At 36.0% G+C, this 16,093-nt stretch overlaps 2 protein-coding genes across 2 annotated transcripts; one reads left to right on the top strand and one right to left on the bottom strand.

Annotated features, from left to right (window-relative positions):
- Window positions 1-387: 387 nt before the first annotated feature.
- Window positions 388-4,742, bottom strand: LOC140760906 (hydroxyproline O-galactosyltransferase GALT3). Its single transcript, XM_073097985.1, has 7 exons — window positions 3,934-4,742; window positions 3,617-3,852; window positions 3,256-3,534; window positions 2,868-2,996; window positions 1,523-1,699; window positions 1,340-1,447; window positions 388-1,238 (listed from the first exon to the last, which is right to left on the bottom strand). The coding sequence occupies exons 1-7, from the start codon at window positions 4,634-4,636 to the stop codon at window positions 1,032-1,034; spliced, it is 1,839 nt and encodes a 612-aa protein (XP_072954086.1). The 5' UTR covers window positions 4,637-4,742; the 3' UTR covers window positions 388-1,031.
- A 2,369-nt stretch (window positions 4,743-7,111) lies between these two features.
- On the top strand, window positions 7,112-12,538 carry LOC140760907 (shaggy-related protein kinase alpha). Its single transcript, XM_073097986.1, has 13 exons — window positions 7,112-7,322; window positions 8,573-8,760; window positions 8,843-8,935; window positions 9,203-9,262; window positions 9,426-9,698; window positions 10,762-10,836; window positions 11,055-11,111; window positions 11,211-11,351; window positions 11,460-11,510; window positions 11,582-11,677; window positions 11,789-11,872; window positions 11,978-12,080; window positions 12,186-12,538. Exons 2-13 carry the CDS (start codon window positions 8,647-8,649, stop codon window positions 12,266-12,268), a joined length of 1,230 nt encoding a protein of 409 aa, XP_072954087.1. The 5' UTR covers window positions 7,112-7,322; window positions 8,573-8,646; the 3' UTR covers window positions 12,269-12,538.
- The last annotated feature ends 3,555 nt before the right edge of the window (window positions 12,539-16,093 follow it).

The raw sequence follows: 16,093 nt of genomic DNA, 5'->3' as shown, positions 1-16,093 counted from the left end.
ATCCAAAGGAAATGGTGTCCTCAAAAAGGCCACCTTCATCCCATTTTGTTCGAGGAAGAGGCTACAACATCATAAATTCATGAACATGATTACTAGTTATATTGTTCTTTTGCTAGATTTTCTTCTTCTTTCTTGTTCTCTTCTTTTGGATAATGGATTTTATGGAACAAATTAAAAGGCAAGCAAGCAACACTTATCTACCAAAAGTTGGACACCAGATTTTATAGTATATGTGACATCCATGGTCACATCTAGCCTTGGAACCTTGGTGTATATGAATTTGATTTTTGGCAATGGATTATCCTATCTATGCAATGACATTGTGGATTATTAGGATTTTGGGATGAGCCCTATGATGTGGCAGTAATATAGCTCAGAGATCATCTCTCAGAATATAGCTTAGAAATCTTCATATTAAAAAGAAAAAGTTTCCAATCATTTGTTACAAATGAGGAGAAAGAGAATGCAGCCTAGAATCATTAGAAGTCCAACATCCAATTGTTATTGGAGTTACATGCGCAAAAGAACTCAGAGGTTTAAGCAAGCACAAATTTCATATAAGTGGTTACAATACCTAAACAATAAGGTTACAACAACCAAGCCGACTATTACACAACAAAGACTAGTTTCCACACCAAAAAGAATAAAAAAAATAACAGGCACAGCAGCAGCAGCAGCAACAACAACAAGAAGAAGTTGCAAATGGGGTGATCAATTGCATGAGGCTCCCAGAAATTTGGGTCTATAAACGGCAAGATGTATACAGCCTTACTTCCACGCGGTTTGTTTCCACACAGCTTAAATGATGACACTTAGTCACAAAGAGCAAGTCTTTTCACCACACCGATATATGCTCTCTATTTTAAAAAGAAAAACAAAGCAGATACCAATATGCCTTTCTTAGTTTCTGAGAGCCGTGTGTGCCCCAAGCTTCCATTTGCTCAGCTTATCTGGCAAATTGCTCCATTCTAAGAACTATGCACCATGTTCTTTCTTCGTCACATAGGTTAAGCTTAACACAAATGGTGCCGCTATTCACAACATATAGGCTGGTGCTCTCTCTGCAGCATCTCCCAAAGGCACAACAGCAGCCTTGGGCTTTGATAGTGGGCAAGAACATAATCAGACTCACATCCAGTATTATGAAACCGATCATCATTAATGTAGTTTATTGCTTGACCAGTGTAGTTATATTCTTGAATCCAAATGCCCATTGCAACATCTTCAAGTTTGAACAGCTGAAACAGACAAAAGAAATCATTACGATGATACATTTTACCTAATTGTAAACATAATGTAAGTTAATTTGAGATGCGGAGCAAGAATAATCTAGTCTTACTTGGAGACTGCGTTCCTGATGACCCTGAACAATAAACTTAGCAACATCTCTTGAAATGATGTATCCGGGACCATGAGCCCAAGGTGGATACGAATCATCTGGCCATTCCTGCATAAATGTACTTATACTCAGTCAAATAGGAAAATAGTCCAAAGATGGGAACTTTCATAGAACTAGGTGTACCTCGGGACTAATAAACCATTTGTTATCCTTGTCCCTCTCTGGTAATGATTCGAAGGCGATGAGACCATACAAGAGTCCATTTGAACCACTTCTCTTAAGGCTAGAGATAACTTCATCAATCCTGACAAAAGCATCGTCATCCGTTTTCATGATGTATTTTGCAGGAAGAATTCTGGTCTGCAAGATTAAGATGAAAGGAAAGATAATGCTCCCACTGCATCCATAAATTTATACAAACCGCATTGTGGATAATTGGCTTGTTTTGACAGAAAATAATTCAAATAGAGATGCAAATTTGCCAAGATAACTCACCACATCATAGTCAATACCCAAAAGGTTTCAGTTCTGGTTCTTTCTATGCTAAAGCTAGAACATACTATCATGACCAAAACTATGCAGCAAGATTTTTGATGGTTTAGGTTACTTTAGCTTGACCTAAACCAAAAATTCAATAACCTGAATAATAACAAAAAAGATCACAAGTACAAAAGTAACCTTGAGAATCATGCCAAACATGAAATATTTTTAAAATATTTAGTATCATGTGAACTAATATATTGTTTATAACTTACAAACTACTCTAAGACTTTGTTTGATTTGAGACTAAGCCCTGGACTCGATTAGTGAGTCTCATTTCTTAGTCTTAATTTTTTAGAAAGTAAACTTGATTAGATATTAAAAAAAAAGATAAAAAGTTTGGTTACTGAACCAACTTAGGGATCCTTGAACAAGTTCAAAGGGGGTTCATAAATTCAAAGTAAACAAGGCCTAAAAGCTTAAACTAGTAATGAACAATGATTTTTATCTTTTATATTTAAGCACACCCCTCACTTCTGAGCTTGACACATTTTGAAGGCCTAAGAAATGGACTTGAGTTATGGGTTGAAATTTTATATTTTAAACAACAAATAAGTTTGATTGGATTCAAACTCAGAACTTTTTGCTCTAGTACTATGTTAAATACTATAAAAGCTTAAGATGTTAGATAACAGTGATTTTTATCTTTTATTCTTTAACAACTGCTTTTATATAATTTGCCATCAAGTTAGTCTATCAGTTTTTGTATGGTATCATCTGATCCTCTGTATGATCTTTTATTCAATGCAGACCACCTCAATCAACAACTCCTCATTTCAACTACTATTGTTACCTTCTGTTTAAATTTTAAAGCAGTATTTGAATTCAAAAAATGCCCTTGTATGATCTTTTAGTCGATCCAGACCACCTCAATCAACAACTCCTCATAGCAACTAGTATTGCTACTTTCTCTTTAAAGCAGTCTTTGAATTCGAAAGATAGAAGAAAGAAGTAAAATTCTTATGTATTAAATAAGAAGGAAGCGTACCCCAAGGATGCAAACAGCAATTGTCTTTAATGTGATTAAGCTATAATAGTCAACAAAAGGCATAAGCTGGATATCACCATAAACCTGAGCTTCTTTCCAGAGTTCCAGATTCACCTGCTTATTCTTGTGCTGCATATTGTACAGGAAACAGAGATGATAGTGTTACCAATAAAGTGATTATTCACATAATAGACAGTTTAGAGGTAAGCATAATTGGACATAATCATCTACACTTCTACAGCATCTGTGAGCGACATGCACATACATGAGGGATCTTCTTATTATCAGTCAAGAATAACTCACACAAAATCAAAAATGAATTGAGTTGAATAGAGTTCTAGTACTTGGAGCAATAAGCAATTCATGAAAATGAATTGAGTTCACTTACAAGACCAGTAAAAAACCGCACTGCGACATCACCTGAGCGAACAGCTTCATACTGCATCCATGACCGTCTCAGGGCCATTCGCCGCTTGAAATTATTTCCAGTTGAGAAAACCCCTACCAGCATCAGAATCCTTCTCTTCAAAATTGGAGGAGCCTTTAGGAGTTCAACATCACCAACTAAATCCAGATCACCAGAGACTGGCAGGCCATTAGCTACGGTAGACAAGAGATCGAGATCGCCAGCTACCCTGACTTCAGTTACCGACCATGGCTCAAGCCTCTGCAAACATCTATCAGTTCACACCTTTCTAATACTACCCACTAGCATATCCAAAGAACATCAGAGCAATCTCATCCCTTACCTCCCTATATGCAAAAGAAGTCTCATGCCTCCCATTCACCGACATATGGAACCCTTCCACCCCAGCCCACAATGTAGCAGTAAAGGGATGACCTTCCATGAATGGGAAATTAACGCTCAACCGAGCACTCCGCTTGGATCTCTTAACAATCTTCTGGTCATCATCTCGACTTCCAGTTAAATTCTCAGGAACCACACTCTCACCCAGCTGCTCGTTGCATCTAACAAGGCCATCAACTGTACTAACTCAATGCTGAATGGGTTCATCATGAATCCTCTAACATTTTATTACAATCTCCAATGATCCCAAGAAGTTACCTTTAATGTTACTATCGGCGGCGGCGGATCCACTAGCTGGGCATCGCTCCCATTCCCCCCATTCGCGCTCCGCCGTCCAGGAATTCTCCGCAATGACAGGGCCATCTCCATCCAAGCTAACATTGCAATGAAACACTATAGGTGGATCCACGTCTCCACTACCCACATTCGATCCGATGAGCTCGATCTGAAACGCACTGCTACCATTTCTGGCGATCGGAACACCGACCAAGGTCACCGCCGAATCCTCCACAAACCCACACGGGATCTGAAGGGAACTCCCAGCTCCATCAACGGAGAAGGGGCAATTCCGCTTCTTGGGATCTACTTCATCGTCGAGGGCTGCGAGGAGTTCTCTTACGGCAGCGGCGGCCTCACGGACACCCTCGGCGGTGGCGGCGAGGGCGTCGGAGCGCGCGAGGAAGGGGCGCATGTGTGCCCAGACGAGCTTGGAGGATAGAGAAGATCGGGTCTCGTGGGTGGAATTGGGAGGCGGGAAGAGGTCGCCGAGGCCGGAGAGTGAGGAGAGGAGGTGGCCTCGGCGGCGGTGGATCCGGCGGAGGTGGGGTTTGGGAGCGGCGGCGGATGTGTCAAAGGTGGCAGTGGCGGTGGTGGTGGAAGAGGAGGACTGGAGGAGGGAGTAGCGGAGGATTAGGACAAGGGCGAGGGAGAGGATTACGGTTCCACCAGTCCATTTCTTCATCTTTGTGGAAATTTTTCGGGTTCGAGTTTGAGGTTCCCGGTGAGATGGGAGATGTGGAGGACGGCGACGACCCTGGAAGCTCTTAGCTCCCAGCTGAGCTAAAGAAGAAGGCAGTGTTATCGGGTCGGGTTTTCCTATTTTTTATAGGGGATCCTGTTTCTTGTGAGGATTCTATTTGACCTCCCCCCTTCCCCGCCTTTTTTTTTCTTTTTATTTAAAGGTTATATAATTTAAAATTTAAAAAGAAAATAGGGTGTAAAGTAAAGTCTTGCCATGATGACTCTAATGATGAAGATAACTAACCATCAGCTCCACTATTAGGGTTTTTCTTTTTGTCGGTCTCTTTTGTGCATATGAATTCTTAGTTTATATTTATGTTCAATTGTTGTGTCAAATTTATGCTTAATTAGTTCTTATTTTGATAAATAAAGTTTAATGAAATTACTCTTAGCATCAATAACAGAGTGCTTTGGAGTGAGTTTGGAGTTATTATTACTGTATAATCGCTAGTTAATCTCCATAGTTAGTAACCGTGAAATCTAAAATAGACTCACATACACTCCTTAATTATCTAATTATATTATTTAGCCCATTTACCTTAGCCCATTTATTAGAAATTTTTTAAATTTACTAATTAATCTGAAAGATAAAAATAACCTTACTTTGTATTTTCTTTTTTTATTAGAAATAGACTTTTGAAGGAATTAAAAAAGATCGATTTAGAGTTTGATATAGAAATACCGTTAACTGAATGCGCCAGATAATCAAAATACCTCGCCATGTTTGTTAGGCAAAATATATATATGATTTTTGATCTAATATTTGTTTAATTATCTTTGTCTTCTTCTTAGATATGATTTAATCACTAAACTTTATAAAAATTTAGATTTAATAATACTATCGTATAGTTGGCACAATTTAGAAACCTCATGAAGAAAATATATAAGTATTATTTAAAAATAAAAAAAGACTTATATAAGATGGGAGGACATTTTTGTTCATAAAAAATTAGAAATTGAGGAATCTAATCCACCGTATAATTTTTGATATTAATTGGGCATGCTCGGTTAACTTTGACAAAAAAATTAACAATATTTAAGTATGTATGTGAGGTAACGATAACTTCGATAGAAGATGTTAGTTTCATTTCCAAGTTAAAAAATAGAGCATTTGGCCAAAGTAGGTCTTCTCACAGATAATTTACTTAATTAATCTACTTTCCAAATTTGCTAACTAAATGGGTGATGTGTCAACAGCCATCTAATGGCCCTGCAAAGGAACATTAAACTTATTGACACACTTCACCCAAGATGTAATCTTTGTAGCTATACTCTAACAAGCATTTTGTTCTAACTATAAAATGTTTGAACCCATAGAAAATATAAGAATATGTGATCAATATGAGAAGGGTGAGAATATAAGAATAATTGTAACATAACAAACATATCTACTTTATCTCTAATTTATTTAATTAATAGATCAATATAAGTTAATAAATAAATATATTATTATGTATTTGAATAGGAATAAAGCAACCATCAACATTTTATATTTAAAATAAAACACTAAAAAATTTATCAGTATACAGTAGAGTCTATAGGTTATAAGCTAGTGTTAACTTACCAACTAATTTAAAAAGCTTAAATTATTAGAGAGCTTTGGTTAAATGCACGACCTCTTGGCTATCATATTAACTTATTAATTACTCTAAAAATTAAAATTATTTAAAAATTATAATTTTTATATTTTAACGGTTAGATATTAGTTTTTTTATATATAACCCTTAAAAGTCAATTGCTCTCTCTATATATATAACAAGATAAGTTTTTTATCAACTTTAAATTTATAAGCCAAAAAATATGGGTCGGATGAAGAGCCAATCTTTTTTAAATACAGAGACACTTAGGTTCTATCGAACTTTTAAGTCTAGGCTTCAAGTTATATGTATCGTCAAATAGTTGCTCTGAATCAAATGCCACTGTGTTACTAAGTTGTTCATCCAAACTAACCGTACTGTTGAGCTATTAATTAAATTGAGCTAAACCATCGAACCACCGACCATCGAATAATTTTTTTATAATATTATTTAAAATTGAAATTAAAGTCGTGACTACCAACAATATTAGAGTTGATTGGACGAAGGAATAAAGTTGGGTGGATGAGAGGGGTGAGACCGAGCAGTCAACAAAGAGAGAGAAGAGGACGATAAAGGAACAAAACTCGACCGTTCTAACCGTACGTAGCGTCACCTAGACAAACAATTATGCGACTATTCCTTCGACTGTATCGGACTGTTCGTCGACACGAATCTAACCGCAGTTTCAGCAACCGACGTCTGAGATGTAAATTAAGCATAGAAATGTATATGCGGATGTCACTACCATTGCTTTTGAGGAGGAATGAGAGCTCGTCGTCGAGCTCTTTTGACTGCAATCGCACCCACTCTCGTCAGTCTTCCCGAAAGAAGTAAAAAAATTATTGATTAATTAAAGTGAATTAGACAAAGGAGAAGAGAGAGAAGTGAAAAAAAATAAACACTCCGATCTCTGTCGACACTCCTCTCTTCCTTCCCCTGCTCCCCTTCCCCCCTCTCTCTCTCGCAAGCCCTAGTGAAGGACGAAGGAGACGAAGGAGAAGAGATCTCTATCTCTGTCTTGGTCCAAAGATCGAGGTGGTTCGTGATCTGGTGAGAATCTCGTCCTGATTTGGTGATTTCCGTAGTCTTTTCTCCCGTGTTAAATCTGGAGATCTTTCTTTGGGTAATTGCTGTACGGAAGGGTCAGTGGTTTGAGCTCGAGCTCGAGCTGAGATTATACTCCAGAAAGCTGTACTTGTTGCTCAGATGTTAGCTCTCCCTTTACGGGAGAGAGTTAGAAATCGATGCAAGATGTGATTTTTATGGTTTTGGTTAAAGTTATGAGTGATTCAGCTGTTAACTTTTAGTTTCCCAAATTTTGCTTCTTTGTTTTTTCTTTTTTCTTTGTGTGTGTGTGTGTGCGCGAAGGAAAGATGTGTGCTTTAAATTACCTTAATGCATTTTGCTGTGCCATTATATTTATGATGCTGGATATACTAGAGTAAAAAGATTGCTAGCAGGGTATTTCTATTGGCAAAATTTAGGAAGCTTTAGTGGTGACTCGAGGATCTTGCTATGTAACTAGGTACATAAGAATTTGGAGGTAAGAGCAGTTGCCTATACTTCCATTAGACTCTGATACTGTAGTATGGAACAAAACACTTCACCCCCAGTGGCACTCATGCTGTGGTAGAAAGTGAGATCCACCTGAGATCCTGCCTCTTCTTTCGTGTAAGATGCATCCAATGCAGGCGATAATCTTTGCTAGTTCACTTTTAATCACTTATTAGGCTTCGTTTGGATTCTATTTAGGGAATTCCCTATTCTAGATTAATAACCACTCTAGATTTGTAACTAAATATCACATTATTTGTATTCTAGAATCTAGACTAGAATACTGTTCATTCTAGTTTGAATGTCTTAGTCTTTTGAAGAGGCCGTTCAAACGCCTTAGCCTTTCTTGCGGAATAGGTGGTCTCAAGCTGGGGCATTTGAATGCCTCATTCGAACGGTCTCACAACGCTCTATTATTTCAATGTACTACATCCATTAACTCCAAAGGGTATTTTGGTTAATTTACATGAGATATCCTTTAATCTCCACTCCTTAAACTAGAATAAGGAACAATTTAATTTGAATTTTTATATCAAATCAAATAGCTCACTTTTATGTCACATTAAAGGTAATTATTATATTACTTTTCTAGTTATAGCCAACACTCTATTTTCCTATTCTAGATTAGAGTTATAATTTTAAGAGTAAGAATGAAAATAACTAAACTATATGTGAGAATAATTAAACTAACTTACAACCAAACACTTTTATTTTAGGAGTTTACAACTCTTCTCTTTAATTTTCAGGTAACATGGTGATCTGAGGGTAAATTGCTTGTATGAGGGCAACTCAGTACTTATAAGTACCTGTTTGCCACTCAATGGCTTCAGTTAGTATGGTGCCTGCTTCTGGGCTGAAAAATGCAGGTGGACATACTATCGCCGTTGATAGGTTGCCTGATGAAATGAATGAGATGAAAATTAGAGATGATAAGGTACCTTGAAATGTAACCTACATAAGCTTTCTTCCACTCTTATTTCTGCAGCATTTAAGTAGACATATGTGCTATTCTGCAGGAAGTTGAAGCAACAGTTGTTGATGGAAATGGGACAGAAACAGGTCACATAATTGTAACAACAATTGGTGGTAGAAATGGCCAGCCAAAACAGGTAAATATATTATGAACTACCTTTATCTTTGTTAGTGACTTACAAAATAATTTTATGTTTCTACTTCGCAGATATATTGGTGATGCAATTAGTTCATCTGTTTTCTTCATCATAGAGTTCTTGGTTGCTTAGGAGGTTATACTGTTGCTAGTCTAGCATGTAGCACAACTTATCCTTATGGTGTCATTTAATAATAATGATTCTTTGGTCCCAACTATTTGACAATATACATTATCCTCATAATGGAAGATCTTCATTTATTGGCAGACTATCAGCTACATGGCCGAGCGTGTTGTTGGCCATGGATCATTTGGAATAGTTTTCCAGGTTAGTCGTTAGTTTCTTCTGAGGTAAATTATACAATAGGCTCTTCTGTGCAGCTCATACTTCTTTTACTGTAGCAGTTTACATTATAACCATTAGATGGGAAGTCTGATGACATACAGTACTACTTTAAGATTATAACAATCCTTAATCTTTTCGTTGGCAGGCAAAGTGTCTGGAGACAGGTGAGACAGTAGCAATCAAGAAGGTTCTTCAGGACAAGAGGTATAAGAACCGTGAGCTGCAGACCATGCGTCTACTTGACCATCCTAATGTTGTGTCTTTGAAGCACTGTTTCTTTTCAACAACCGAAAAGGAAGAACTTTATCTTAATCTAGTCCTTGAGTATGTCCCTGAGACAGTTCACCGTGTAATCAAGCACTATAACAAGATGAACCAGCGGATGCCATTGATATATGTGAAACTCTATACATACCAGGTAAGAATGAAATTTTGTTAGTAAGCTTTTCAGGATTTAGTATTTAGAAGATAATGTGTATGCAAGCTGCTTGCCATAGAATTAATTTCCAGGTAATTATTATTACAAAAGAGTAAGGTTGTCTGATGTCTCAAGTAGGGGTAGCTTGATCTGGGCCAGAGGACCTGTCTGAACCTTCATAGAGAAATCAGATTGACTGTACCTTATTGATTAGCTTTAATTCAGGTAGGTTGTAGAATTTGCATCATTCGTGTTTGATAGTCTGGTTCAGCAGCATCTACCCAATTATAGCCTGATCAATCCTGTCAGGTCATGTTCCACTTTTTAGCTATAGTCAACAGATTTAATTTTAGGGATTTGTACATAATTGTAACTAAGAACTTTTAAAATATTATAATTGCCACTACATTTTTCAAAATACCACAAATTGCTGACGAAATTATTGAACCCTTTTGTAAATGCCATCGTGATACTTAAATTCTAAGTAATCATAATTAAAACTGAACTTAGATTGTAAAATGACTATTTTATACTTGTAGAAATTACTTATTAAAATGGCTCAAAAGCTATCTAAAGTTAACCAAATCATAGTATAAGAACATAAAATATTTTTAATGTAAGAAAAATCTATAATATATATTTTACACTCTAAACTTAAGAAATAAAGGTATTTTCCTCATTTGTATATATTTGCTAACTTAAGCAGCCATCAATTAGGAATATTCTATGGATATTCTATTAAAAACTAATCATAATGGCAATTTTGAAAGAGTCAAAAGATTTCAGTGGCAATTACGATATTTTAAAGAATGTAATGATAGTTATGATATTTGAGAAGTTTTAAGTGCCAATTATATAAAAAAACCCTTATTTTTATGCGCTTCTCCTGAAATACTCTTTCACAAATTGTCCTTTCATTATTGTCTGACAGAGGAGATTAGTTACTGAATTTCTGGTCTCATGTATTACACTTGAAGCCAAATGGGATCTAAGTAGTCCAATCTTGCTGTGTTTCTACCTGTATAATGCTTATGATGTTCCCTTTTTTTTATGTGTGTTGCAGATCTGCAGAGCACTTGCTTATATTCATGGTAGCATTGGCGTGTGCCACAGAGATATTAAACCGCAAAATCTTTTGGTAAGAGTACTCCTCGTATCTGCATGTTGGGCCTTATGTTTGCATGTTTTTTTTTTTTGTTGGGAGCACAAAATATAACAACATGCTGATCACTTGCCACATCCACTATTTGGAGCTATAAAGAAGGGAATATTTATACGTAGAAGCCTATCAGTTAGTTCTTTTGTATGTGTTATACAAGTACTACAGCGTAGTGTCTTTCTGTTAACACTTAACAGGTCAACCCTCATACGCACCAGCTGAAGCTATGTGACTTTGGAAGTGCAAAAGTTTTGGTATGTTTTGGACCTTTGGTTATCCTAGCCCTTGAGCTATGCATAGTATGTTGTCGAGTATGGCTTGAACCTTCTAATTTATGATTTTGGTGTGATTAGGTGAAAGGAGAACCAAATATCTCCTACATCTGTTCAAGATACTACAGAGCACCTGAGCTTATTTTTGGTGCAACCGAGTACACAACAGCGATTGACATATGGTCTGCTGGCTGTGTTCTTGCCGAGCTCCTGTTGGGCCAGGTAGACTTCCAATTCAAGCTATTCCCTGAAAAAATCGTTCTTATCATCCTGACAATCGCAGCATCTTCAAAAAGTTCTTTACAAAAGAAAATTTCATTTTGTTAACAGCCTCTTTTTCCTGGTGAGAGCGGAGTAGATCAACTTGTTGAAATAATTAAGGTGCACATGCTTGCTTATAATCACTGTTTTGTGTACCTATAAACATCAAATATAACAGGTCTATGCTACAGATTCTAGGTACTCCAACAAGAGAAGAAATAAAATGCATGAATCCAAACTACACTGAGTTTAAATTTCCACAAATCAAAGCTCACCCGTGGCATAAGGTTTGAGACCATCCTTTTGTGCATGAAAACATGCACTGTTAAATGTTCCTATCTTTCTTTCTTTAATATTGCCAAATATAAAAGTTCAACCAACTATTATTCCACCCTCAGATCTTCCACAAAAGAATGCCACCAGAAGCAGTTGATCTTGTCTCTAGGCTTCTTCAGTACTCACCAAATCTACGGAGCAGTGCAGTAAGTAGATCCTAATCATGCTTTGTGTCGGATGTGCAAGAGTTTATTTTCTTCCCTATAGTTGGATCATAAAGCATCCTCCTTATGTATTTGTTTTTAACATAGTTGGAGGCATTAATCCATCCATTCTTTGATGAGCTTCGGGATCCAAATACCCGTCTACCAAATGGTCGATTTATGCCACCACTCTTTAACTTCAAGCCTCATGGTAAGCATCATTGAATGATATTCTGATGAACTTGCGAATATCATGCGCACAATTTTCCCTTGATAAAATTTTCATAGCTTACCTGAAATTTATGACGATGAGCAGAGCTGAAAGGAGTTCCCATGGAGATTGTAGTGAAGTTAATCCCGGAGCATGCTAGGAAGCAATGCCCCTTCCTAGGGCTGTAATCTATCTGGTCGCAATCAGATAATATAACACTCCTCATGTAGCTAAGTGCAGTACAAAAGGAAAAATCTATTCCTATGAATTTGGTGAGTTATGCATCTTTTACCTTGTTGAACCCTTGCTTCTTTCTGATGTTATGTATGTCTTGCCATCACTGCCTGGTTCAAAGGCAGGTTTTAAAGGGCCTGCTTGTGGATTTCCCAGAATCTAGATGGCTTACTTCCACAAACCTCTGCTTTCATCAACTATTAATAGATCCATCTTTGGCTAAATCTTTAGGGTTTGTGCTGTGCTTGTTCCAGGACTAAAATGTCAGTTCTGATCTGCTGTAATTTGGTTATTATCTATTGTCTTCCATATATGCAAGCCCGATTCATATGCAAGGAGTTGACATACTAACAAGCATATTACTGTGCTATATATATATAATTACTTGTTACTTAATCTGGTTCCTTGTATCTGAGTTTCATACTGAACTAACTAAACACATAATTAACCTAAACCATCTCCTGTTTCAAGTCCAATTTAGTGTATTTTTGGATCTAATTTGCTATAAATATTAGGTAAGAATGGAAACCCAAAATTTAGATACAGTCAATCACCCTAAAATAAAAGTAAAAGTGAGATGTTTAACCTTGAGATATCTAAGAAATAAGGTTTCTAAACCCCTTGCAATTAAATTTATTGCATCACCATTTTATTGGTATATCCAACACCAATCTGAAAGCTAGGGTGGACATATGTCAATGGTTTTGTTCTGATTAGTTGCATCTAACTGTGAACATGGATTCTGACCATCTCCAAGAAAGTTTGAAAAAAAAAGGCTTAATATGGTGTGGAGGACTTCTTCCATGAGATTGAGAGTATTGTTTGATTCTTATAATTTAACTAAATTTGTTTTCCCTTTTGTTATTTTTCCCATACTAGAACAATGCAATTTATGCTGTTGTTTGTTTGTAGCATGCCCAGTTAGAACTTGGATATAAAATTATAATTATGCATAATTTATAATCTAATTTTTATCATTAGCTAAAGTTCCTTAAACATTAAAGAAATTCTTTTTTGGGTCAAAGCAGGGTTAAACTGAAATTAGTATCAATAGATAGAAATTTTTTTTTTTTTAAATAATAGAGAAGTAAGAGCTTTAATAGTCTCCCATTAAATAGGGATGACTCTAGAATTCAAATCAGAAACCTTTTATATAATATGAATCCTTTTAACAAACTAAGTAGTAAGTACTATCCTATTGACACCAACAGATGGAAAGCTAGTCAAACTTTCTTCCAATTTTTAACATAATCCATAATCTTTGGAGCCCCAATGAAATTATGCTGCATGACTCTAATAGAAGGAAGTCCTCAGTGCCTCCAAAATTACCTCAGGATGGTGTTCAATTTGGCAAAATTACTTTGCCAGGGAGAAGTGGATAGTTGAGTATATCAACTGTAGTTTAGTGATTGAGTTTTATTAATTTTACGACAAATGTTACGAGTTTTTTTAACTAAAGTTGCTATACGTCCGAGTCCTCGTGATCTATAAAAAACGAAAAAGGAAAAAAAAAAAGCTAAAGAAAATATTTTTGTAATCATGAACAGAAGACCCATAAAGAATCCATTGCCGACATCAAGACCTTTAATTAGGCCTTGGTCTGCTTAGGACTTAGCAGTGGGATTGTGGGTATTAGGAAACAACCATATTCTTTCATTTTAGTGTTCATGTGTTCTTCTCTTCCTTTCCTTTTCTAATCTTAAGAATATTCGAAGTTAATAATTCTGTGTTAATTATGTCGTATATAATCACATATCTCAGAGAAATTGATCAAAAACACTATGTTTTACGTTTACGAACATTCTACTATATGGATATTTTTTATTCTATCTATATATCTTACTTAAAATGCTTCGAAAAACATTGCGCTAAATTTCTCCCATAAAAACTAATAGAATAGAAAAATAATAATATTCCATTACTTTTGAAATTAAAATAAAAAATAAAACCTCTAAAGATTATGAGCATATCCTTATAATAATCAAGGATAAATTTACTCACAATTCTCTTAAAAGTTATAAATAAAAATGTCTCTATCATTCGGATGATCAAAAGATTATGATATAGAAGATGAAAAAGTTTCACAGGCATGTTAAGCCAAAACTCCTAATGTAGGCCACATTAACTAAAAGAAATCTTTCTGATTAACAAGTAAAAAAAGTTGCTAGGGTAGGTTAAGATCCTCCTCCACCACTACATGCTATCTTTTCACTTAGTGGTCGGCCCAACAAGGATTGGAGATTAAAAGAAGAAAAGTTTAAAGTTTGTTTGAACAGTCTGCTGCCTTTTTTATGATCCACCACCTTTGTTGTCCTCTTATCTGTCTCTATTCCCATTTGCAACTCCAGTATGCCATCGCTTTACCCAGACCCGTGATTAGAAAGAAGCTCACTTTAATGAACTGAGAGAGTGAGAGAGAGTTAAATTTCAGGAATGTTCATGTGAAGCAGAGATCCTTTTTGTACCATGAGCCTCTCTCACTTCAATGCATTCAGGGGGCTTTTGAATTCTAATTTGTATTTGATCTTTTTATTTAGTATATAAAACTGAGGAGCAGTGAATTATTATCAACCTCCAGATGGGTAATATTTCTATCTCTTAGATTGAGTAGCAGGAAACTAATTGTGTGAATGTTTCTCCTCTAAATATTAAAAGTTTATATATATATGCTAATTTGCACACTTACTTAATCTTTATTTTTCAATAAATTCCAACTTGGGAGATCTCCAAATTTGCTGAAACCTTCTCCCTCTTTTGGATATTTCTCCTGTAATCATAGAAACTTATATGCAGCAACCAAGAATTATGAGCTACTAATAGTCTCCCAGTCTATTGCAATTCAAACCCACTCATAAGCCCCTCTTAACTATGCCATTCAACACACACTAGTTAATACCCTACAACCAAGCCTCATTATCTGATGTAAATTGCTTGATTAATAATAGCAACCATTACTCCCACCAAACACACATACTTAAGAACAAACAAAAGGGCCAAATTTGCAAATATATCAAATGGGTGAAACTGCAAAAAGTACTTCCCTTTCCTTCTCTTTTTCTTTATATATATATATATGTTCTAATAGGAATTGCAGGCCCGTGACCTTTTAAACGTTGTCGTCTCTTTGTTTCCACCTCTGGCTCTAATCTGAGCCACAAGCAGCTAAAGTACAGCATTTGCTGGTTCACGGGACTCTCTCTCTCTCTCTCTCTCTCTCCCTCCCTCTGCCAAACCTCCATCTCACTCTCACCACACCCTTTACATTTCTCTATGACTCTCACTTCTTCTCTTTCCTACATCTCTCTCTTGTTCTCTCTTTCTTTGTGCAAACGTAATATCCTATGTCTCTACTCTGATGACTACTCTACCCCTTCTCATGTGCCCAAATATGCCACCTTAGTATATGTTTATGATTACTAATCTCACTCTGTGACTTACTTAAGTCTTGATTCTTTTAAGCAAATAAAGTGATCCTTTGTTTTTAGGTTCTTTGACTCCATGTAATTAGTACTTTACTAACATCTTTTTTGCTGAAATCTAAAATATGAAAAAAAAATCACAGTTTTTTTACGTTGATTGACATTGTAACATAGCAGAGTTCTACCAGAACAAGATGTCTCAAATATTTTGAAGTAGTTGATTAGTTTTCATACATTTGCTTTTTGTTCATTATCCATCCAAGGGAAGAACAAGAGGCCAAGAGGACTACAATAGTGACTTGTGAAGCTCTAGAAGTTTCTTACTCTAACAATTAGCATAATCCTTCATCCCATTTTTAT

The sequence above is a fragment of the Typha angustifolia genome, chromosome 6 (assembly GCF_048772165.1).
Source record: "Typha angustifolia cultivar Huaian chromosome 6, ASM4877216v1, whole genome shotgun sequence".
In the NCBI taxonomy this organism is placed as follows: domain Eukaryota; kingdom Viridiplantae; phylum Streptophyta; class Magnoliopsida; order Poales; family Typhaceae; genus Typha; species Typha angustifolia.
This window is presented reverse-complemented; position numbering and strand designations above follow the sequence as displayed.

Excerpts from the sequence above, each read along its gene's own strand:
- LOC140760906 (XM_073097985.1), bottom strand. The coding sequence starts at position 4,636 with ATGAAGAAATGGACTGGTGGAACCGTAATCCTCTCCCTCGCCCTTGTC. Across the intron at positions 2,997-3,255 it reads TGCGGTTTTTTACTGGTCTT|CACAAGAATAAGCAGGTGAA; the intron begins GTAAGTGAACTC and ends TACAATATGCAG. Across the intron at positions 1,448-1,522 it reads AATGGTTTATTAGTCCCGAG|GAATGGCCAGATGATTCGTA; the intron begins GTACACCTAGTT and ends ACATTTATGCAG.
- LOC140760907 (XM_073097986.1), top strand. The coding sequence starts at position 8,647 with ATGGCTTCAGTTAGTATGGTGCCTGCTTCTGGGCTGAAAAATGCAGGT. Across the intron at positions 8,761-8,842 it reads TGAAAATTAGAGATGATAAG|GAAGTTGAAGCAACAGTTGT; the intron begins GTACCTTGAAAT and ends GCTATTCTGCAG. Across the intron at positions 11,678-11,788 it reads AAGCTCACCCGTGGCATAAG|ATCTTCCACAAAAGAATGCC; the intron begins GTTTGAGACCAT and ends TTCCACCCTCAG.